The sequence below is a fragment of the Sminthopsis crassicaudata genome, chromosome 4 (assembly GCF_048593235.1).
Source record: "Sminthopsis crassicaudata isolate SCR6 chromosome 4, ASM4859323v1, whole genome shotgun sequence".
Lineage (NCBI taxonomy): Eukaryota > Metazoa > Chordata > Mammalia > Dasyuromorphia > Dasyuridae > Sminthopsis > Sminthopsis crassicaudata.
Genome location: NC_133620.1, coordinates 342,896,105 through 342,919,308, shown reverse-complemented (window position 1 = coordinate 342,919,308; position 23,204 = coordinate 342,896,105). Strand labels below are relative to the sequence as shown.

The 23,204-nt window shown below is 37.7% G+C and overlaps 1 protein-coding gene across 3 annotated transcripts; it reads right to left on the bottom strand.

The window, feature by feature from the left end:
- Positions 1-797: 797 nt before the first annotated feature.
- Positions 798-21,901, bottom strand: GOSR2 (golgi SNAP receptor complex member 2). 3 transcript variants are annotated; one of them, XM_074261002.1, is made up of 6 exons: positions 21,626-21,901; positions 11,001-11,065; positions 8,892-9,000; positions 7,954-8,086; positions 4,279-4,419; positions 798-1,755 (listed from the first exon to the last, which is right to left on the bottom strand). In XM_074261002.1, the coding sequence occupies exons 1-6, from the start codon at positions 21,736-21,738 to the stop codon at positions 1,594-1,596; spliced, it is 723 nt and encodes a 240-aa protein (XP_074117103.1). In that variant the 5' UTR covers positions 21,739-21,901; the 3' UTR covers positions 798-1,593. The 3 variants fall into 3 exon arrangements, with proteins under 3 accessions (XP_074117103.1, XP_074117104.1, XP_074117105.1); XM_074261003.1 differs by lacking the exon at positions 21,626-21,901 and adding an exon at positions 21,053-21,154; XM_074261004.1 differs by lacking the exon at positions 4,279-4,419 and having other exon boundaries at positions 1,579-1,755; positions 21,626-21,900.
- Between the last annotated feature and the right edge of the window lie 1,303 nt (positions 21,902-23,204).

Here is a 23,204-nt window from a genome sequence, read left to right as displayed (position 1 = left end):
CAAAGACCACCATCTGTTGGTTGTCTGTCCACCAGTTGGACAACTAGCATTCAACCTGTGCATGGCCCTCATTGCAGAGTGTTACAAATTTGTGTCATTTAAAAACTAATGGTTTTCATCATAAGAATGGTCCCATATACTGAAGAGATGAAGATATATTTACAGAGGCAAGCAGAGACAAAATACGAGGAAGGAAACTGAACAGAAAGGAAAAAAAAATTGAAAAGAGGCAGTTAAATAATAGGTAGCAGTAGGAAGAAGACTGACAAAGATAAAGTTATAGGACAATGCAGTAAAAAAGTAGGTTGGAGCCTTGCTATAAGGCTACACAGCCTAGGAAGAGGCTATTTACCTCTTTAGGGAAGTTTTTGCTATGGAAACTCTTACTTCCAGCAGTAAATCCCCTTAAATCGGGACCAAGACAAAGCTTTTGACATCCACCCTACCATGAGATTCAGAGCCACTGGCTGCTATTAACATGTCTTAGGTAAGAAAATTATAGGTAAACTGATGCTGTTACAAGATCAAAAATAATCTGAAATTGGTAAATTATTATTCTGTGCTCAAATTTTGCCTTCCAATCCCACTTCTGTGGCTCCAAAAGAAGAGAGAATGAAAGGGAGAACTTTGGAAAAGTGCTTTCCATGTGGTATACTTTGTGAACTCCAAAAATCAAGTAAAACAAAAACCATTCTTTATATATAAAAATCAGAATACTAAAATCTTCGGTCTTAAATCCAATAATCCCAAATATTAATTAGTTTCATTTTAAAAAAGAAAACACTGCAAAACTCTAATGTGTAAAAATTAACTCACTGTTAACAGTATCTTCATTTCCCCCCCCCCATTCTTCCCATGTTTATGGTTAATGACTCCAAGAGGAATGCTAAAAAGTACTAGGCTGCCCTGCTAGCAGGGTGGGTTCAATCTGTACACTTATTTTTTGGGAGTAGGGGGTAGGGGAAAGTTGGAGGAGGAAAGCAACAGTTGGGTGAGAGGCAAAAAACAGTTATACTAATCTTCCTGCAACTGTTGTATGGAATAGATAGCTAATTTTTCCCTTATGGACTTTGGAAGAGGTACCTGTTCCAATCTGTTCATTGCCCCCTCACTCTACCTCCAATCCTGTTCCACATGGCTAATTGCCACAAATATTTGAGCCTTCTTGTCAATAAGGCTAATACCTTCAGATTCTTCAGACACAAAACACACATTGTGTGAGTAAAATCATCCAAACATTTCCCTTTTTCTTTTCTTCCTTGAGATCAGGGTGAAAGAGGTTAGTTACTTGGTTCCCAACAAAGCTTCTTGAGTGGTCTTGGCTTTCCCCTCCACGGGGTTAAAGAAAACTAGAGTTGTTTTGAAACTCCTGCTGGGTTATAAATGAAAATTTTTCTGAAGTGGCATTCACAGTTATGATAGGCAGTATATCTCAAAAGGCAGGCAGGCAGGTGCTCTGTCACACACACACACACACACACACACACACACACACACACACACACACACACACACACACAAACGCACGCACACGCACACACATACACTGACGCGTGCAATGGAAATACTTTCCAGTCATTGGGCTCTGCTTGCTCATGTCAGATACTGCACCACCAGAAACATGATTACACAGGTGAGAAGCATCCCACCTATCATCAAGTACTTGTCTTGGAAAGCCCTCTTCTCAATAAGTCGCATGACAGTGTTAGATAACCCCAGCGTGTTAGCAATATCCAGGATCTTCTTCTGAGTGCCCTAGAACCAACGAGAAGGAAAAGAAAAGAATGCATGAGCTTTTTTCATCCTGCACAGGGGTGTGTATGTTTGTTTATAACTGATGGTGAAAATGGTTTTATCAACAGGCATCTTCTTGTTCACTCCCAAAAAGTAAATATAAAAAAGGTAATTACAATAACTTTCCTTATATACAGGTTCCTTCTCTGCTGCCTGCAATAAACTTTCAGGTCAGCTGGTTCACCCACACTAGCTTGCTCAGTCTGGAAGAACACCACTAAGTTTAGTCTGTGTAGTAGGGATGGGACTGAAATGAAGAGCATACAATTCATGAGGACTACGAAAATCTAAAACAAAAATTACAACAGAAATTACCACCAATGTGCTACCTGATGCCAGGATGAAAAGGTTTTTATTTCTAAGACAAAAGGCTAAGATACTCACTTTGCTTTGCTTCACTGCTTTTTAAATTTTTTTTTAAAAAAGCATTTTCAACTTTTCATGAAGTAATCTGTATAAATAGATCCTCAGATAGAAGTCCATAGACATAGGGGTAACATATGCAGGTGAACCACTTGCGTTCTTCCTGGACACCTAGGATAGTCTAGTTGCATAAAGCAACTGTTCTTAAGCCTGGTATTAAAGGAAATCTGAGCAGTGTCCTTGTATCCCTGGTAGGTAGTGGTGACATGTGTGAATATAATGATCTAATGAACCATCTACTTTGCTTGGTTCCAGAGGACAGGTAATTTTTCTACTATGTCTAGATATCAGAGTCCAAGATTTGCTGAAAATGGTCTTGTAATTGAAAAATTGGTTTGTCATTTATGATAGTCAAGATGCCTGCAGCCACATCGCATCAGAGTATTATTCTCTGTCCTTTCAAATGAGAAAAAAAAGCAAAATCCTATGGCAGTAGAATACTTTGAATTCTGGAAATCCCCTTTGGAGATGAATAGGAGCTTTACATAAGGTAATGAACTAACAGGCAGGAGAGGCTAGTAGGAAAAGCAATATAACACTTTTATAAGCTTGTTAGGAGGTACAGTATTAACCCCTGCCTCAGAAGCATGTTTCAACAGCAAAAGATATGACTGACTGTGAACTACTCGATAGCAAGATATCATTTTCTTGACTAGTGCTCTAAGAGACCAATAGCATAACACTGTGGGGCTAAGATCAGAATACCTCTAGGTGTCCCTGACCTTGACTCAATCAATTCAACAAATGGGGCAGCATCCTTAAGAGGATGACAAAGACATTTCAAAATCAGGCAGAACCAAAAGTGAAGCAACTCTGCCGTTCCTGTGAATGGATGGGATGTATCAATTTCAGCTCCGTAACAAAAAGATGAGGGTGATGGACTACTTGAATTTACTAGGTTTGACTGGTCCAAAAAAAACTTAGATAAAATGTCTGCTTCCTAGTAACTGTTTCTCACATTCAGTGGCTAAAAGCACTTCATTCTCATGAGTCCCCCACCCTGATAATGGGCATAAACCACATCCTATTCCCTATCAGGGCTATACAGGAAAAGGGTTGGGGCTAAATATCATAATTGACATCAGGAAAATGTAATGTTTTGGTAAAAAGCTCCCAAGGCCTTTTCACCTCACCAGTACCATTGCTTCCTGGATTACCCACAACTGTAGAGAATGAGGGAAATATGGTTACTTATTGTAGATATGTTGAATCAGAATCTCTGAACCAGATTTGCTACAATTGTCAAATTTCGTTATGAAACAGTTTGGAAATAAGTAGGTGAGTGAGGCTTGGGAGATCTTGTAATTAGATTGTCTTTGCATGATTTCTACAATAACATCAATGCACAACTGGATTTCTCACAATTTAAGCAATTATCCAAATGTTGATAATGGACTTTATATATATGTTTCTGTACATATTTCCTAGAGGACCACAGATTCAGAGCAGGAGGCAAGTTTGAAGGCCTCTCATTCAGAAATAGAGGCCCAGAGATGCTCAGTGACTTGCCCAAGATCACACAGGTGGTTATGGGGAATCTGGGATTTGAATCTAGGCCCTCTTAAGCCAAATTCAATGTCCTTTCTACTGCACTATGCCACCTACCTGAACAGGTCACTTTCACTAGCCATTTTTACAAGAACCTTGTTGTAAAACGCATTTTTATTACAAGTTCAGGAAATGAAAAGATTTTGAGGGCAAAAAAGACAAAATATTTTCCTCAAAGTATGGTCATAGCATAGGTCCAGAGGCAACTTTCTAAAGTCAGGCAAGAAAAGAATCAGGAAATGTTTAACAGCAAAGGAGTCTGGGACTCAAGACTATCCTAACAGTTCACTCAAAGTCACTTTCAATACAAGTGACCAGTATGTATCTGATCAGAAATTTCAAGCTTGAAGGCTTTATCATACACACTAAGATTTAGAGGAAGGTTAAGTGAAAAACAACCTGAAACCCCTCCCCCCCCAAATCATCAGGGAAATCGAAACCACCTTAAATATTAGACAATTGGATGAGACCCAAGCAAATGGCCTTGGCCTGATTCCCTAGAAGGAGCCCCACCTTTAGGGTCATTCTCTGGGCCCTCAGTCCCTCCAGAATACTGTGCCCGCCTCCAATGAGATCATCCATGCCGTGGTGAACTTTCTGGAGGGAGGAATTAAACTGCAGTGATTCATCCATGGGTATGGTGGTATCAGAGTCCTGTGGAGGAAATGCAGGGTCTCGATTAACTTTGCCTGCGTGCTCACCCAACAATTTCCTAGGGCTCTACCACTAGCCATTTTGGCTACATTAAACCCTAAAGTTGGCAATAAGCAAAGGAGCAAAATTCAAAAAGTATAGAGTAGAAAAACTCCAAAAGTCAAGGTTGGGAATGGCATATGTTGATGCAGTGAAAGAAGAAATTCCCTTGTTACTCTCCAATTTAGGCCTTTACTATTACTGTACTGTACAGGCACATGTACTACTATGGCTTGCTTATTCCTCATCTCAAAGTTTGATCTGGGAAAAAAAAAAATCCTCTCTTTCTCTTTGCAGGTGCACATGTATCACTTTCTTAGCCATACTAAGATCTTTTCATTTCATTTTTCTCAAGAGAAAAATAATTTCTTCCATTCTTCAGTCACTTTTTGTACGGACTGATGGTCCTTTCAACAAGCTTTCTAATGGTGGTTTACTGCTTCTTAATTGCTTGCATAGCCCAACAGTGTTATATGTCACATATATGTCACAGAAGTATATTTTTGAGTGAGTGAATTAAATGCAATGGTAGAGAGGAAAAAGTAAAACTTGAGAAGGATCTGTCCATTTCCAAGTCTGTGTGACAAATTAACTGTTACTTGTGGTGAAGGTGACCCTGACCCAGAACTGGATTACTATCAATAGCAGTAATAAAGCTCCCAAATCATTATTCATTAGTACTGTTTTTCCAACTTAATCCTTTGCTGGATCTTCCAGAGAGATCAGAGCACTGACCCATGACCATCGAAGTACAAAATAGCTGTTGTATGTGTGCACATGTGACTCTGTTGTCACCATCCTGTTACAATGCTAAGAGAATAAAAGGGTTTGTCTTTGGGGTCATTTTCACCTTTGGGTATAAAAGAAAAATCTTTATTTGCCTGTGATCACTTTTTTTTTTTTTTAAATTCCCTTCCCCATTTGGGAGATGGAAAGATCTGGTTAATTGAGATATTTCATAGTAACAGAGGCAGAGTACTGAAAACCCCACTTGCATCCAGGAAGCTTCCAGTTTGGCTATGACAAGCACCCTGGCAGGCAGTCTGAGATTTTCAGACTCTCTAGCACAGACTGAGTCTGAGATTAAGTAACAGACCAACAGGCTTGAGTCTTCACACCTAGGTGGGCCAACTCAAAATCAATAAATGTATTCAGAGAGAGAAAAGGCAGGCCCATAAGGAAACAAAATATTCAGCCTAGAGGAAATCAAGACCGATCAATCAAGGATCATGAAAATGAAGAGAATAGAAATAGTAGTAGAGAAGTTAGGACTATCCAGTCTCAAATAGGGTAGGGTTGGGGGCTACTTTCATTAGCATTTCTAATTACCCTTTCTTGGCATATTATTTCTAAATTTTTACCTTTTTTTTCTTATAAGTAAGCCCCTGAAAATGTATTCTTGTCATCTGATGTATGTAGCAACTGGGGGAGAAAGAAAAATGGTGAAATGGGCAATGAAACCAGGAACCAAGATGGTGACAAATGAATGGGAAGATAATTAAGATTGGATATGTCATAGCATGGAATAGAGGGAGCAGAGAAGGTTCAGAAAACTCATCCCTTTGAGCTGATTTTCTAGACAAGAAGTCTAGAAAATAACAAAAGGCAAAAACTATGGTTTCAAAGGCAAAGATCTCCTACATACATTTTAGGAAGAAGTTGGTGGTCTGAGAAGTTGATAAAGCTCAGAGAGGTCTAAGTTATTCCAACAATGGATCCTTAGAAGCAGCAATAGTCTAGTACTGTGCTCAACACAGGCAGGCATTCAAAAAGTATTGACTGGCTGAACAAATCATAGTTCTTTCTCCATTTGTTCAGGAAGCATAGAGTACTTACCTGTTCTACAGCTAATTTTTCAATTGACTATGCTTAGACTTCTAAGCATAGTAGAAAAAATATTTAGCCTGAGTCAAGAAATCTAGATTCAAATCCTGCCTCAACCACTTATTTAATCATGGGCAAGTCACTGAACCTTTCAGATTAAGCATCCTCATCTATGAAATGGGATCAGTAGTCCTTGTACCTCACAAGGTGGTTGTGTGAAAAACTCTTTGTAATTCTTCAAATATTATGTAAATGTCAGTCACTTTTATTATCTTTAGCATTTCTAGAGGCAACATGGCACAATGCAAAGCCAGTCCTGAAGCCAGGTTCAAATCCTGGCAGTTCAAGTTCCTGGGCTGCTTAATCTCACAAAGTTCCAGGCTTTTAAGATGATGTTGAGGAGCAGGTGTGAACTACCTTGGCAGAAGAAATTCATTAATGATGAAATAACCAGTTCAGTTAAAAAAAAAAAAAAAAAAAAAAAAAAAAAAAAAAAAAAAGAGAGACTAGGATTTCAAGTTTAAAATGCCTATCAAACACTGAAAATAACCTTACAATTATGCCAAGTCTTATGTTTTTTGGTCACATTGTAGAATAATTCATAACTTACTTGGCAGCCATAGGAAACAACTTACTTTGAAGAAAAAGAAACTAAACAGACTTATTTCAACACATTTGGCCAATTTCCTGTGATGAGCAATGGCAACAATGAGAATTATCCATTAAGTAGCAAGTCTGAGTTATGATAGGTCTTAGTGAAAATACATTTACAATGTCACCATAAATAACTCACCTTATAAAACATTCCATACACAGCAGTGCACAGACTAGTGTTAACAGGGAGCTGTATATTAGACAACTTAACTTTTAAAAATTAAAAATGTCCAAGAAAATTTATAAGAAATCTATTAATAAAAACCAATAGGTCATTTTTGAACCAAGCTCAATTCAGGTAGCCCAAGTAAAACTAAACTGTTAACAAATGTCTCCAAATTGCTACTTAGTTTGGAAGCAAAAAAAAAAAAAAAAAAAAAGAAAAGAAAAAAACTGGAAACCAGAACCACATATCAGTAGGTGTAAAATAAGATGCTCTAGGCTTAAGTTTTAGATATATCATACTAGGCATGGAAGTCACTTAACTTTTCCAGGGTTCAGTTTCCTCTTTTATAAAATTGAGCTCATCTCTTTAATCATATAGTAGGTACTGTGGGGAATCAAATGGATGTGTGTAAAAATCATTATTAGTATTTTCATTATGCATTTTAGCATCATAAATTACTAGACATGAGTCTAACGTATCTCACAGACACAATAGTTGCTGCCTGAAGCAGCTTTCAAATGTTACCTTCCTTATGAGCTGTTTAAGTCCTAATCATCTGATTTTATCTGATCAGAACATTTTTTTCCCCCACCATGTGAACTTCTATTTTTTTACACTTGAATAGTTCATTTAGGTAATTCTTACTTCTATCCGTTCTTTTAATTTAACTATTTCTTTCTTAAATCTTTACATTTGCAAGAGTCTAACCCACATTGTTTCTCTGTGTCAATGCAAGCAGGTCCCTGTTCTTCCCAGTAGGCCCTTGCCATTGCTCATAAAGTCATACCCCAGCAAAATGAAAAGTGCACTCTCCACCTGCCCCTCTCAGTGGCCCAGAACCACTGGCTTACATTTGTGGTGAAAGTTCTTGCCAAAAGCTCTTCTCGCTGTCTCTCTTGTTGCTCCCTTGCATATCGCCGATGTTGGAAGTTCCTCAATGCAGTCTGCAAGTGCTGTACATCATATTTTAACTGGTCAACACGGCTAGAAAGAAGCGATAAAGACAGATTAAATTTCAGAAAAAAAAAAGAAAAATTTTAAATAGTCAAGATACTTATTTAGGATGGAATAGTTTTTTTTCTTTCTTCTCCCCACCCACTTTTCTTCAGTAAAAAACTGATTTTGATCAATGATGTTGAAAACTGAAGTGGCTGCCTGTGTCTGAGTTAGGGATGTACTATATTCAGGGACCAGCCACTCTACTTCAGTGTCTGCTGGCTCATGACTCTGAAGGCAGGACAAGGAGCAGGTGACAGGAAACAGGTCTGATGAACTCTTTTTGACCTTTCCTCTGTTCCTCTCTGTAAGGAGCCTAAGGGCAATATCAGCTCAAACTGTCAATAAAGATTTAGAAAACATTTGAGAGCTGGAGTAGTTTCCATTTTAATTTCATGGCCGGGTAGCAAATGTTAGATCAGTATTTTAATTATGAATTGATTGGTGAAAAAGATTAAAAACAAGATTATATTCTGACCTAGGAACTCAGTGGGGATCAGAAACCATAGCAAAGGTGACCAGGCAGCAGTCGCCCAAGGCCACAATTCTGACCTTCTTTTTTCCTACTCTTGAGGCCAGAAAAATCTAGCTTTGGAGGCTGATATGAATAAGACATATGTGTAGCAGGGGAGCTAGCATCTGATTTGTGAGAAGCCCATCTCCTTGGCAGCCTCCCCTCACATTCACTGCTCCTGCTGCCCCTTTTAAGTATAGCTTCTACCACTGTGAGAAAGATCTGTACCGGGGACTGACTGCCAAGAACCACAATTTTCCCAGAGGCTCCAGCACTTACAGTTTGGCGTTCTGGCGCTTATTAGGGGGCTCTTTGCTGGACAAAATCTCCAGGCGTTCCAGGCTGCTGAATATCTGGTCTATCCTTGCTTGTATTTCATTTTCTACTACTACATAAAAGAGAAGAAATATAATTGCTGGAAAAAGATATTAGAAATTTCAAGAAATATATCTTTTCCCTAAGATCCTAACAAACTAAAAAAAAGATAATTTTAAAAGAAAAAAAAAAAGTTGCAACAATGGAAATCAAAGAAAACTATTCTTTGAAAAGAACTTCTAAAATCTTATTCAGCCAAATAACATCAACACTTTGGATCTCTAGTTCCTGTAATATCAAGTGCTATAACAACTATATATATTTTTAAAGAAAGTAACAGATTGAGACGTGATTTTTCCTAACTTGAGAAAAGTTCAATGAGTATCTGAAGGCAACTGGACATTTCAAGCTAAATGCAATATTTGCTGATTCAGAATGTTATTTTGAAAAACCCAGAATTCCCACTGCACCCTAACCGTAGGACCTCAGCATCTTCCCAAGTCATGGGCTCTTTCAAATTCCCACCCCTGGAAACATGCATCTTCATGGGCCTTGCCCTCCATTCAGTAGCTGAAACCTCCTCTTTGTGGTCTCTTCCAATCGAAATGTAAACTCCTCCACTATCAACTTCTACTATTTATTCCAATGCTTAGTATTTGGTATATACTAAGTGCTTAATAATAACATCCCTCCTTCCTCTCCCTTCCTTACTTCTACGCCTTCACTCCTGTAGTTTGTTTTCAAAATCAGTTTCCACCAAAAATGTGTGTGTGTGAGAGAAAAGGAGACAGAGACAGAGACAGAGAGAGAGAGAGAGAGAGAGAGAGAGAGAGAGAGAGAGAGAGAGAGAGAGAGAGAGAGAGAGAGAGAGAGAGAGAGAATGGAAGAAATGATATGATTTTAGCTTGGAAAATACATATGAAAGGAAGGAAAGTATGAAGTAATTAGAAAAATGCTATAATTAAAGAGTTCAAATCCTTATGTTGATACTTACTAGTTGTGTGAACACCGACAAGTTTATTTTACACATTTTCTAATTTAGAAAATGGTATTAATAATATTTATAGTATCTATTTCATAGGATTGATGTATAATCATTCCAAGGCTTGCTTTAAGTAGCATAAGAAATCTCTACAATATAACAACAAATACAGTAGTGAGAAATTCAGGAAGCAATCTGATCAACTTAACTATTTTCCTTGTCCATAGAACTCCTTTCAATACCCAAACAGAAAGTGGAAGAGTGATTTCTGGGAGGCAAAGTCTATCTAAACAAATAAGGACTAATTTGCATAAAAGGAGACGGTCAAAGTTGTTTTTAAGACTTTAAAGTATAATGACTAGTATAAAATGTAGATATTCCACTGTTCAGCATCTCTCTAATGCTTCGATGCCCATAGCTAGTTAACTGTTATATCAAATTGGCACCTGAGGTGTGGAGGTGGGGTAGTGGGAGGTGAAGAAGAGAGAAAGCAAATGAACAAGATGCTGTTAAGTTGTAAAAGGGAGACAAATTAATGTACCAGCAAACAGGGAAGAGGCAAGGAAGAAGTCCCTGGATATTGAGATGTGTAGATAATTAGAATGAACTACTCTCTCAGAAAAAAAAGATTTTTTAATAGAAAGAAATGACATTCTTCCCCAAAGAAATCATGGTGTGGGAACAAAACTAATTAATATTGCTATTAGTTTCTGAATAATCCTCCTGAAAGCTATAGGTTTCAGTTTAGAAAAATCACAAATCCCAGAAACTCTCTCTGAATTTTTACAGTGCACATTCCTCTGAGAACTATGTAATAAGATTAAGACAGATGAAGGAAAGGCACTTCCATTTCACTAGAACCATGTCAGGTTGAGTGGAGGGGTAATGGGGGATAAGACTTGTGGGATTCCTTGGTGCATAATCTAGGAAATCAGTGAATTTGCCATAGGCTTTCACTGCCCACCTTAACTACAAAACTCATTTCAAGCTGAATCATTAGGCCCCCTAGGCAAAAATGCAGTAAGGAAACCCAGCCCATTAACACTATGTCATCAGAGCAAGGGCTCCGGTCTCCACAGTTAATTACTCACGGTGCAAAGATTCCTTGTCTGACGTCTCCAGGCGTCCCATGTGAGACTGGATTTCATGGACCTGCCTATCAAAGGAAGGGTAAGAGGAAATGAAGGAATTAGAATTAATCAACATCTATTTAGTCAGGAAAGACTATTTTAAATGCAAACAAGTAGAAGATTTAAAATCTGGCTAGAAAACTGTACTATAATGTAGGTATGCTGCATTAAGACAAAAGGCAAGAAAAGTTTAATTTCTAGTATTTTGACTCTAATACCATATTTTTGGACAAAGCACTATTTATAAGTCTTAATTTTTACAGTTATTCTTTGATATGAAGACATTCTAGTATCTTTCTCGAGATATTGTGATCTTAAAAGCCATTTATGAGATGTTTCATTAACAACTTGGCTCTGCCTATAAGATAAATGAAAATTTAAATCTTTTATAGGTGACATCCCCATGGGGAAAAAAAATGACCAAAAAATCCAATAAGTAGTGGCTATCAGTGGATTAAAAGCTACAAAACTTACTTCCTTGTTCAGTGAAACGAGGATGACATCTACCTCTCCCTCACCTCCTACATCCAATCAGTTCCCAAGTTCTGTAGATTTGACATCTCTCACATCTGTTCCTATCTCTTTATTCATTCTAATTCATGTTCTGACCAGGACCCCCGATAGGCCTTCCCCTTGAAAAGAGACTATTTTCAGTCTTTTTTTCTTGAATCCATGTTCTTTTAACAGCAACCAAAATAATCTAAGATACTGTGTGATTCCCTTTTTTCCCTCAAAACCTTCTCCAAAAAATTTCATAATGCCTCTACAATAAAATACACACTGCTCAGCTTGGCACTTAATTCCACCCAGTCAGGATCTGACCTATTTTTCCAAGGTCATTTCACATTTCTCCCCCTCATTCACTTTATTTTCAGTCAATTAGCATGCTTGCTGGTCCTCCAATTGGGAATACCATATCCCACTTCTGTGCTTTTGCATGTCTAGATTTTTCTCTTCACTTTAAACTCAGATTTCTTTATGAAGACTTCTTTACCTTTCTTTATGAAGCCTTTCTAGATCCCCCTAGCTGTTTTAAGAATGAATGAATTCTTAAAGCTTGTTGTCTGATCTCTCTTTTGTCTCATTCACTATCTAACTCTGCATTATATTTATCTGTGTATGCGCCTTGTCCCCCATTAGAATATAAGTTCCTTGAAGGCAGAAATTTCTTAATTTTTATCTTTGTATTCCTAGCTTATTTCAATGTTATGCATATAGGGGATATTAAATATAAAGTTTATTTAATGACTTGACAAGTTAATAGCTAAGACTCTGTGTACATTGGCATTAACTTAAAGTCTAAGTGAAGACAGTTTTGAGATGCACAAGGGAACCTTGATGGAAGGAAGAGGTTTTGAATATCTACCTAAAGGCAGGAAACACCATAACTTGAAAAAGAAGGTGAGAATACAGTGATAAGAGTGAGCAAGTCATGTAAGGATGATAGAAAGCAAATGTATGAAACTACAGAAGAGGCTAATCCAAACAGCAGAGGGAGGGAGGGAATAGGAAGAAATAGCTCAGTATTTTGGTGCACAGTAAATGAAGCTTGGACTTCACAGAACATTTGGGAGCTTTTGTGGGATTCTAACAAGTCCCAAAACACCACAGCAATTTAATGATTTGAGGATAGCACACAGTGGTAGACTTTGAAGATAGGAGATTGTTGCAGTAATTACCACTTGAAGTGACTGATGCCCGGAACATAGTACAGAACCGGCTGAGCATTAAAAATTTTTTTAACAGTCATTAAGGGCATGATGTCAACTTAGAGTTAGTGCCCAGAAAAGCTTTTAGCCTCTGTTGCTTAATATTTTTTGGTCAATGATTGGATAAAAGCAGAATTAGCAAACTTTTGATATTTGGAAAGACAGCAAACAGTAGATAACAGGATCCAAAAAAGATGCTGACAGTTTAGCACTAATAGGATGAAGTTAACAAAAATGAAATTGACCAGAAATAAAAGCAAAGTGCTATATTTGGGTTAAAAAAAAATCAATTTCACAATGCAAGGTGGGGGAAAGCAAGATTAAAAAATACCTAGGGATCCAGTAAATGAAAGCTAATGTAGCCTTGGCCTATATTAGGAGAAGCTATTTATCCAGGACTAAAGGTAGTCCTCTGCACTACTTTGCCCTGGTCAGAACACGTTTAAGGAGTTCAGTTTTGGAAAATACATTTTAAAAAGGATAATGACAAACTAAGGATTATTCTCTGGAGGAAGCTAGGATGATGAAGAGACTAGAGACCACAGAATGAGAATTGGCTGAAGGAACTAAGGATGTTGAACTTAGAAAAGTCGTAAGGGAGACAAGACAGATGTCTTTAAACTGATCAGAGAGGCTGTCATGTGGAAAAAGAATTAATTTGTTCTGCAGAGTCCACAAAGTCAAACTAAGAGTGATGAGTGGAAATGACAAAGGTAGATTTAAGCTCCATGGAAGGGAAACTTCTGAACAATATGGGTTGGAACAAGCTGCCTCAGGGATCATGGGCTTCCTTAGATTGGAGGTCTGAGAGTAAAAACAGGATCCCTACCGGTCAAGAATGCTACAAAAGCTTTTCTATCCAGGTGAATGTTGATCTCTGGACCCCTTCCAACTCAAAATTAGGAATAGTATGATGTGGAGCATCAAGACTCACTGGAAGCATTTAATATTACTGCATATTGAGCAACAGCTGCTTGAGGAGATGTGTAGCCCAGCAAAGACTTAGATAGGCATGAGGAAAAAGGGAGCCAGAATCATCATGTGCAAGAGAGTGGATTTTATTCACTATTGATCCATAAGGGAGAACAGAAAAAAATGGTAAGTAAAACCCTTGGCCTCCAATGTCTAAACACAAATGCTCAAAGTTTAGGCAACCAGAACTACATAGGTCTTCATGCAAGTAGGCAAATTTACTCCATAGCTATCACTGAGAAGTGGATAAAGCTTACAACTAGAATATGGTTTTGAATGGCTGCATCTTATTCAAAAGAAGTTACATAAGTAAAAGTGAAATTAAAGGGTAGCACTAGATTTTAAAAAGACATTCATAGAAGGAAAATCAGTTAACTAGAAGGAGAATTATAGTAGAAAGCATTTGGGTAAATAACAACAGAAGGAGAAACAAGCAAAATTGCCACCAGTATATGCTATAGATTACAGGAACAGGGAGGAGAAAGAGATGGAAACTTGAGAAACAGACCACAAGACCATATTTTTTCGGGAATAGAGTAGTGATAAGGAATTTCAATTATCCAGACATCTGTTGAAATGCTCTCTGCAAAAAAGATAGCAACTACATGCGTATTAACTTGCTTAATGATAATTTCAACTTTCTAAGGTGGAGGAAGCAATCTACTCGGGATCTGATTTTCACAAACAGGAAGAAGCTTATGGCTGGAATGGAAATGATGAGTATCCCAAAGGAATTTGTTTCTACATTTGTGAGAGAGAAGTTTAGCATAGTGTGACATGTACCTCAGATCTGAGGAAGCAGATTTCAAAGGACCCCTTAAACTAAAGTTCTATGGGGAAGACAAAGAAAAATGGTAAACTAAAGAATGAAATTCTGAGACTACAACAAAAAAGTTCTAAAACTATCAAGAGAAGGGAGAGATTAAGAGGGAGGATCAAAGAAAGGACAGGGCCCTTGCTTGAGAAAAGAACAAAGCTAATAGACAAGTTAGAAAAGACAAAGCTGTTTAATTTTTATTGTATTTCTATTTTCTCTGCAAGAGAATGATCTTTACACTGGAAATGGCAGGATCGAAATTACAAAGAGGAATTTAGTAACCAAAAAAATATAAAAGAATACTCGAGTGTGACTTCAATGAATTCAAGTCAACTGGCTCAAATGATCAGGTACTTAAAAGAATTATCAGTTGTAACTGTTAAGTCACTGTTAGTGATGTTTGCAAGACTGGCTGTAAAATTACCACTAATAACTGAAATAGAAATAAAAATAACCCTGAGGTTTTATTTCACATCTGGCAAAATGGCAAAGAAGACAAAAGATGGAAACCCAGTTTATACTGAAGGGGCTGTGGAAAAACTGATGCACTCTTGGAAGAGCTGTGAATCGACACAAATATAATGGAAAACAATTTGGAACTATGCAAATAAAGTGACTAAAATGACCATTTGAGATAGATTCCACTGGTAGGTATACACTCTCAAGGAGATCACTGACAAAAAGAAAGGATCTATATAAAAATATTTATAGGAGTACTTTTTGAGGTAAAAAAGGAAATGGAAGCAAAGCAGATGCTCATGGAATGGGGAAGAGTTAAACTGTGGCACATGAATTGTAAAGAACACAGAAGCTTAGAAAAATTTACATGAATGGATGTAAATAAATAAGCAGGGTCAAGAAAACAATATATATATATAATTACAATATAAATACAAAATACATACAAAATAAATACAAATACAAAAAAGTGAAAGTAAATGCTGCATGATTATTTAGAATATCTGCTCATAAAGAGATTATATTAGAAGACTACTCCCTCTGCTTCATTTTGGAGGTGGAGTTAGTACACTGCATATAGTAGACAATTAGGATGGTGAACACTGAGTTCATTTCATATGAAGATCTGTTGAAGGAACTGGCAAAATTTAACTTGGAAAAAGAGGCTCAAGGATCATGTTACCTGTCTTCAAGTAGTTGAAAGACTATGATGTGGAAAAGGGATTACATATTCTGTTTAATCCCAAAAGTTAGAATCGGAATAATGAGTGGCATTCCAAAGAAAATTTCAGCTATTTGACCTCTTAAAAAATATCTGATAGCCAGGGAGGTAAAGGATTGCTCCTCAATGGATGTTTTTGATCAGAAGTTAAATAATCACTTGTTGGGTATGTTATAATTTGTATGAGTATATCAAATTCTTAAAAATATATATATATAATTCTGGTCCTTTGGTTGGCAAGTTAAAGGGAGAGAGGTTTCAGTTTGATTTAAGGAGAAACTGTTTAGCTGCCAGAAATGGGATGAGTTGCTTCACAAAAACTCTGTCATGGAAAATAGCAAGCCTAGATATAGTAAGTAGATAGATTATATGCCATTTAAAATCACAACAAATTGTAGTTTTGGATTCTAGGCATGGGAACTACCAAGAAAATGAAGGATCACCACTGAGAAGCCTTTATCATAGATCCCTACATTTCTGTCTGCTATATTAACTAAATATTAGTCTAGAAAGGCTATTGCTTTAAAAAAAAAAATGGCAGGGAAAATACCACTGATTTTTCCTATTCTGACTTCAATGTGCTTTGAACAGGCCAATGGAAAGATAGCCAATAAAGAAGTTCTACTTTTGATGCTGAGGCAAAAAAAATTGTGATCAGTGAGGCAAAATGAATGAATATGTAATAGTGAATATGTAATCTGATAACCTGAGTTCTAATCTCCACTCTACTATTTATTACTTGCTTGGCCTCCTATAATCCAAGTGAGGAAATCGAGATTAAGGTAGGTTATCTACCTTAATCTCGATTTCCTCACTTGGATTATAGGATCTTTTAAATTCCCTTCCAATTCAAAATTCCACAATCTACAGATCTGAAAGGACCTAACTCCAAAATAAGGAGTGCAAAAAACTTATTATGGGAACAACTGAGTTATATCCAGAAAGTGTGCTTTAAACCAAACTGGGAACCCCCAAAACAACAAAAAGTATGACTATCTGGGAGAGTAAGATATTAGAACTGTTAACTGGGGAGTACTGTGAAATGGAAGTTTTTAAAGATCCATACTATGCTTAATTGATAACAGAAACTATCAGGATTGATGGTTTAGTGAAACAAGCAGAAAGCAACAAAGGAAAACAGAAATAATTCACTCTCTGAGGCCTTTTTAGAATATCTGCTCATAAAGAGAATATATTAGAAGACTACTCCCTCTATTCCATTTTGGAGGTGTAGAGTCCAGAGATGTAGTACACTGCATATAGTGGACAATTATGTTATGAGTTGAATGAAGATTTTAAGAAGAATTTAAAAAACTGATTGTGTAAAATCTATTAAATACAACCTCCACTTTGCACAAAGTTCAAAGTCGATAAGCAACTGCAAAATAACCTATTCCACCTCCTGCTTGAAAGATAGATGATCTATAAATGCATTCACTTCTTTTATCTCATCCTACTGCTTCTACAGAGGCTACTTGTCAAAGGACACTGCTCCCCAAGGAAAACTTAAAATAAGAAAAACTTTCTGGTCATGATGGGAAACAAATTAGGATGTCTTTAACATATACCAGAACCTAACAAATATAGATAAAACTAGTCTATTAATTTTACCTTAACATACAAGATCAAGTATAATATTATGTAGTAAAAAAGTTTACTTTTTTTGGCCCAATTTATTCTCTATATGGGATTGACTGAACTCAAATTAAGTTAGACAAGTACAGGTTTCAGGTATCGTAACTAATTTCAGTGCTCCTTCAGACATGGCAAAAGATAACAAGTTTGAGTTCAAAGTTCTAGCAAAACAAATAAGCCATTTCAATCATATGTTTTCAACTATTCTCATTTACTACAATTGTTTCTGCAACCTCAAAAGCAAGGGGCTGGAGTTTGTAAGGTTCAATACAATATGACTAAGAAAGTTTGTTTGTTTTTCTTCCTCTTTAAAAGATACTAAGAATCATAAATGTTAGAGCTGGGATTAGTGGGGTCATCCCATTTAGTCTAATTTTACAGACAAAAAAACCCTAAACCCTGGAGAGATAGAGTGTTTCATTTTCATCCAGTTGGCCCATTAACTTCACTGTTAGTAGCAGAGCCAAGACTAAAACAGAGATTTCTTAACTGTTCATTACTTGCAAAGTTATATTAATTCAGGCCATCCAAATGAACTCATATAAAGATTTTCTGGCAATTGCTGGAATATAATCCCATCACTTATGCTCCATGATACTTACTAAGGAGCACTTTTAGTTGTTTTTTTCCCCCCTACTGGGGATGATTTATGCTAAGCTACTCATACTAACCTTGAGACCAGTTGTATATATTAAAGGAAAACTGACAATTGGTCTAAAGAATAATCTGAAGGACTCTGAATGGGTTTTCTTTTTGCAAAACAAAATGGACCATAGAACCATTAATAGCATCCTCTAATCAAATAAGAATAACTAACTAAATGAGATGTCTTAATAAACTGCCAAGAACCATACTCCTGTAAAAGATAAATTGCAATGAAATTATCTTATCTTAGATCACCAAAAAATAATTATCTTTTAGATTATATCATAATTTGTTTTGGCACGAGGATTCCCAACAGAGGCAAATCCTACTACTTTGAATAAAAAGAAGGCTCTACATAATAAAGCTATTTGGTATGCTATCTGCAAGTACAAGACATATATTAAGAGCAAGGCTCCAGTGGATTATCCATTGAAAATTTTATACTGATTAGGTTACAATGAACTTTCTTAAAAAATATGAAATGTTGAACTAAAGTAACTCTCTGGTTTTATCTTATATATTGAAAATTGGTAAAAAACTGATAAAACTTTTGTTTAGCTTTTAAAGTGCTTCATAACCAGATCCCAACCTATCTTTTCAGTCCCAGCTTTCATCAGAATATGAGTCCTAAATGTTGAAAACTCTTAGTTCCTTTCTTTAAGCAGAAAAAAAAAAAAATAATAACTTTGTTCATGGTAACCAGGGCAAGATAAAATATTACTCTCCTTGGGAGAGATGTACTCTTTAATTGCTATACTAATGCTTTCCTTCTTTTTGGTGTTGTTTTAAACCCAGGAAACCAAAATGATTGTTGTTCATGTACTGGGATATTTACCTCCCAAGGTACTCTATTATGTAGTCAAATAAGCTTTCTCTGTGCCTTTGCTTTGGCTATTCTTCACATTTAGAATGCATTCTTTGCTTAAAGAATTCCTCTCTTACTTCAAAAGCACAAACTTCAAGAAGTACTTAGGTACTTCTTTGTGAAAGGTTTCCTGATCACACTCCAACTGTTAATGCTCTCCTTCCCTGTCTTGTATTTACTGTCTTTATATTTACTTTGTACAGATTGACACATGTAGTACTTGTCAATCCCAGTAGAATATAAAGCTTCTTGAGTAGGGATTGTTTCCCTCTTTATATGTGTATCTCTTGTGTTAAGCACAGTCCCCTGTACATAGTAATAACTTTTCCTTTATGAACTGATTGAAGAAATGGGAACAGTAAATGTTGGAGAGGATACAGGAAGACAGCCACACTAATATATCTGGAAGAGATAGGACTGGCCCAGCTATTTGGAATTATGCAAGGAAAGTGATTAAATTACACTCCCTCTAACTCACTGTTTCCAAAGAGGTCAAAGGCAGGAACAAAGGTCCAATATTTACCAAGATATTCTCATGAAGCATGTTTTGTGGTGGCAAAGAACTGGAAACAAGGTGGGTGTTCATCAACTAAAGAATGACTTTAAAACTATGGTATATTAATGTAATAGAATGTTATTGTGCCATTAAAAATGAGAGAACTTTGGAGAAACATTTTTAGATTTGTATGAATTGACAGACTGAAATAAGATTACTCAAAATATAACTAGAAACTTATGACAATGTAGAAGAAAAGATCACTAAACAGAAGCCAAACTGAGGAAGTGAAAAACCAAGCATAGTCCTGACGAAAAGAATAAAACATAAAATAATCATCTTGTCAGACTGGGGCTGGGGAGGAGGACGGCTACCAAGGCAGAATGCTGCATAGTTGTTAATTGTCACTATATCACTTGCAACTTCTATTGCTGCCCAGCTCTCTCCTCCTCAGGACATCCCCCTGCCAAGCCACCTATTTAAGGAGTTAAAAAGCTATACAAAAAAATTCATGATCCCAGAAGAAGGAAGAGGGGTACTCTTTCCCTTGACAAATCCAAATTATTTCTTTGTTTTACCTCCCAATCCTCTAAAAAGGAAATGAGTCATACAGTGAAATACACATTAAAACAAAATTCTACCATAACACAATTTAGAGGTCTTCTGGAAGTCGAGATTTTACCCATTCTGGCATCACTTAATACTTGTTCAATGCTCTAAAAATCTATTTTTTCCAAGTAAAAAAAGCTTTAGATCTTTCCTTTAAGAATTTAATTCTAGTTAAAACTGTTGCACAAAACATTAGTACATAAGACATATTTCAGCTTAGCTTCAGGAAGCCTTGGGATGACTAGTGTGGTGACACATCCAATTCCCATACACTGGAGGAGTCACTTAAGTTATTAGTTATTACGAAAGACATTTTATTGATTTTAAATTCTCATCATCTTTAGTCTGCCTCCTCTCTCCTCACATTGCCACCACTACAGTTCAGTTCCACTTCACCCAAACTATTTCCCCTGCCTCAAGTTTCTTCCTTCAACAATCCATTCCCTAAAAGTGGCATATTGATTATGTCAATCCCCTGCTCCAGGAGCTCCAATGGTATCCACTGCCTCTGGGATAAAGTAACAAATTCCTCACAACCTGGCTTCACTCTTATCTTTGCAGGCTTCTTACATGCCACTCCCTCACCTCTATTCTACCTCTCAACCAAAGTGGCCTACTTGCTATTTTCCATAGCCAATATTTCACTTCTGATTTTTTCACAAAGCTTGTGCCCTATGTCTGCAATGCTTTCACCCATTTCCTCCACTTCCTGCTTTTTTCACCTTAAGTGCCATATTTTTCAAAGTCCCCTCCTGACTCCTAGATAGTTCCCAAGCCATCCTGATTGCTACCTGAAACATTACAGGTGTTTAATATTTGCTATCAAGGGCTGAAGACTGCAATATTCTTCTTCCTCTGCCTTCTTAAAACATTACAACATTTTTAGTTACTCTAGCTTGAAAAGACTAACCCAGTGCTTAGTGACAACTTTTATCGTGAAGGTTTGCGGTTTGACTAAACATTGTGATTCACTAGAAAGCCTAAAGAAAGTAGACAGAAAAGTAAATGATACAGAAAAACGAAAAAGTAAAGACCAAAGAACGGAGGAGAGAGAAAACTGAGGGACGGCAGGGAAAAAGACTTACAGGTGCGCCTGTGGTACGAGCTGCCTTCAACTAAGCACTGGATTTAACGCTGGAAGGCGTCTTATGAGATTTCACAAGGGAGGAAACTGATGCCCAGAAAAGTGAGGTCACTAAGTAGGAGAACTGGGATTTGAACCTAGACCTCTGGACTCTAAATCTGGACTCTTTTCACTACACCACAAAGCATGACACCTCCAAGTGCTTCCCTGAAATAGACATTTATTAGGCGTCTGCTGAGCTCAAAGCCCGGTGCTGAGCTGGGCGGAGAGTACGGAGCTTCCCCTTGCAATGGAGACTCATTCTGAGACCAGGGATTCTGAATAGTGAACTCAGGCCCGGGTCCTCGGATACCGAGAGCAAGGGAAGCTCAGCCGAGGACCGCCCCTCCCACCACGCCCCCCACGGCGGACAAGCCAGCCCGGCCAGAGAGCCCAGCCTGGGATAGCGAAGAGAGGGAGGGGGATCCCGACGTCCTCGGTACCGAATGACCGACATCCGATACTCTCGATCCACCACCCCACCCCTAGGTTCGGGGCTCCTCGAGTCTTGCGCCCCGGCCCCAAAGGCCCTCACTTGTGGGTCTGCTGGTACAGCGGCTCCATAGCTCGGTCCCGAGGGCTCCCGGTTCCCCTGAACACGTCCACCACAAACCCACTTCCTGCTTCCGTTTTAGGTCCCAACACCATTTCCGGTCCTTACTTTGGGTTGATCACTTAGATACCTGATTAACTATCCGGAGAATGGGACCGACAAGTTTGCCAAAGGGAAAGAAGAAAAGGGTCTTTTATATGTCTTTACTATGGCAATGAGCAAGGCTGCCTAGTTCATTCAGGAAGAGATGTCGAGGATAAATGACATATTTGAATCAGGCAATTATGACAGGTAGTCTTGGAGGACCCTCACGGGTCCTGAGTGAAAAGACGAGAAGGCAAGGAGGCGGGGAGCGCTTGCCTTCTACTCTAGCCCCGCCCCTCAAGGGGGCGGTCGCGTTCGGCGCCTGTGCCCGGGATTCTTTGAATGTGGTTGAACACTTGATGTCTTAGAAGGACTCTGTAGCTCTTCCGCCCCTTTACGCAGTTTCCATTTGCCACGTCTTTGCCCCTGCGTTTGCTTTTATGTTGCACGTCTTGCTACTGGCAAAGACTGTGCTGGAGCCGACGCTGTCCGAATCCACTTGCATCTTAATTGCTTTTCATTACTACTGTGCCAAAGTTCAGCGTCCACATAAAATCTTGAAGCTGCCTTTCCACAGTGTGTCTAGTCTGCCCCTTTGTGTCTTTCACTCCTGGCACAGATGTTGTCAGTGCCATTGCTGTCGCAGTGCACGCTTCTATGCATGCAACGAGAGCTCTTTGTCTTGTGATCTTTCGAAGTTCACAGGGTTGTCACTTGGTCAAGAGGGATGGAAAGAAGGACTTAGATGGCAGACCTGAAGTGATTGAGTCTAGGGTCCATTAGAAGGATCGATTGTTTTATTAAAATACGTAGGCAGATAGATTATAGACAAATGTACAAGTGCAAAACTCTGAAGTAACTTTGACATAGTAACGGGAAGTGCTAAAAAAAAAATTATATCGTTTATAAACATTTACTTAACTGACAGTGCTTTGAGAAAGGGCTCAGGCTAGTTATATTTCTGACTTTAGACTTCTAGACGTTCCTACCTTCTACCCCATATACTTTCAGTTCTTTTTTATATGTTGTCTTCTCCCCTTAGAACGGAAGTTCCTTGAAGATAGAGGCTGACTTTTTGCTTGTACAACTGTATTCCTGGGGCATAGTGCCTGATACATAGTATATACTTAATAAGTGCTTATTGATTGATTGACCAAATGTAAGTTTCTTGTCCAGTAATTAATGAGTTGATATATTACAGCGAATTATCTAAATAAATTCTAATAAAGTTAAGGTCTGAATGTGTAATTAACACCTGGGGGAAGAAGCTCCCACTAATGCAGATCAACATCTTTTTTTGCAACTCACAGTCTTAGAGAATTGTCTAAAGTACTTGAAGGTTAAATGACTTCCCCGGGGTAATATAACCAGTGTATATTTAAGCTGGGACTTAGGTCTTCTTGGACTTGAGACTGGATCTTTATCCATTATGTCATGTTATCTCTACACATACCGATATTTTCCCTATTAATGAAAC

What these genes read in the sequence shown, in the direction of transcription:
- GOSR2 (XM_074261002.1), bottom strand. Translation starts at nt 21,738, where the DNA reads ATGGTGTTGGGACCTAAAACGGAAGCAGGAAGTGGGTTTGTGGTGGAC. An exon ending in CTGTACCAGCAGACCCACAA is followed by an intron (nt 11,066 to 21,625) that starts GTGAGGGCCTTT and finishes TTCCTTTGATAG; the next exon opens with GCAGGTCCATGAAATCCAGT. An exon ending in AAGCGCCAGAACGCCAAACT is followed by an intron (nt 8,087 to 8,891) that starts GTAAGTGCTGGA and finishes GCTTCTTTCTAG; the next exon opens with CCGTGTTGACCAGTTAAAAT.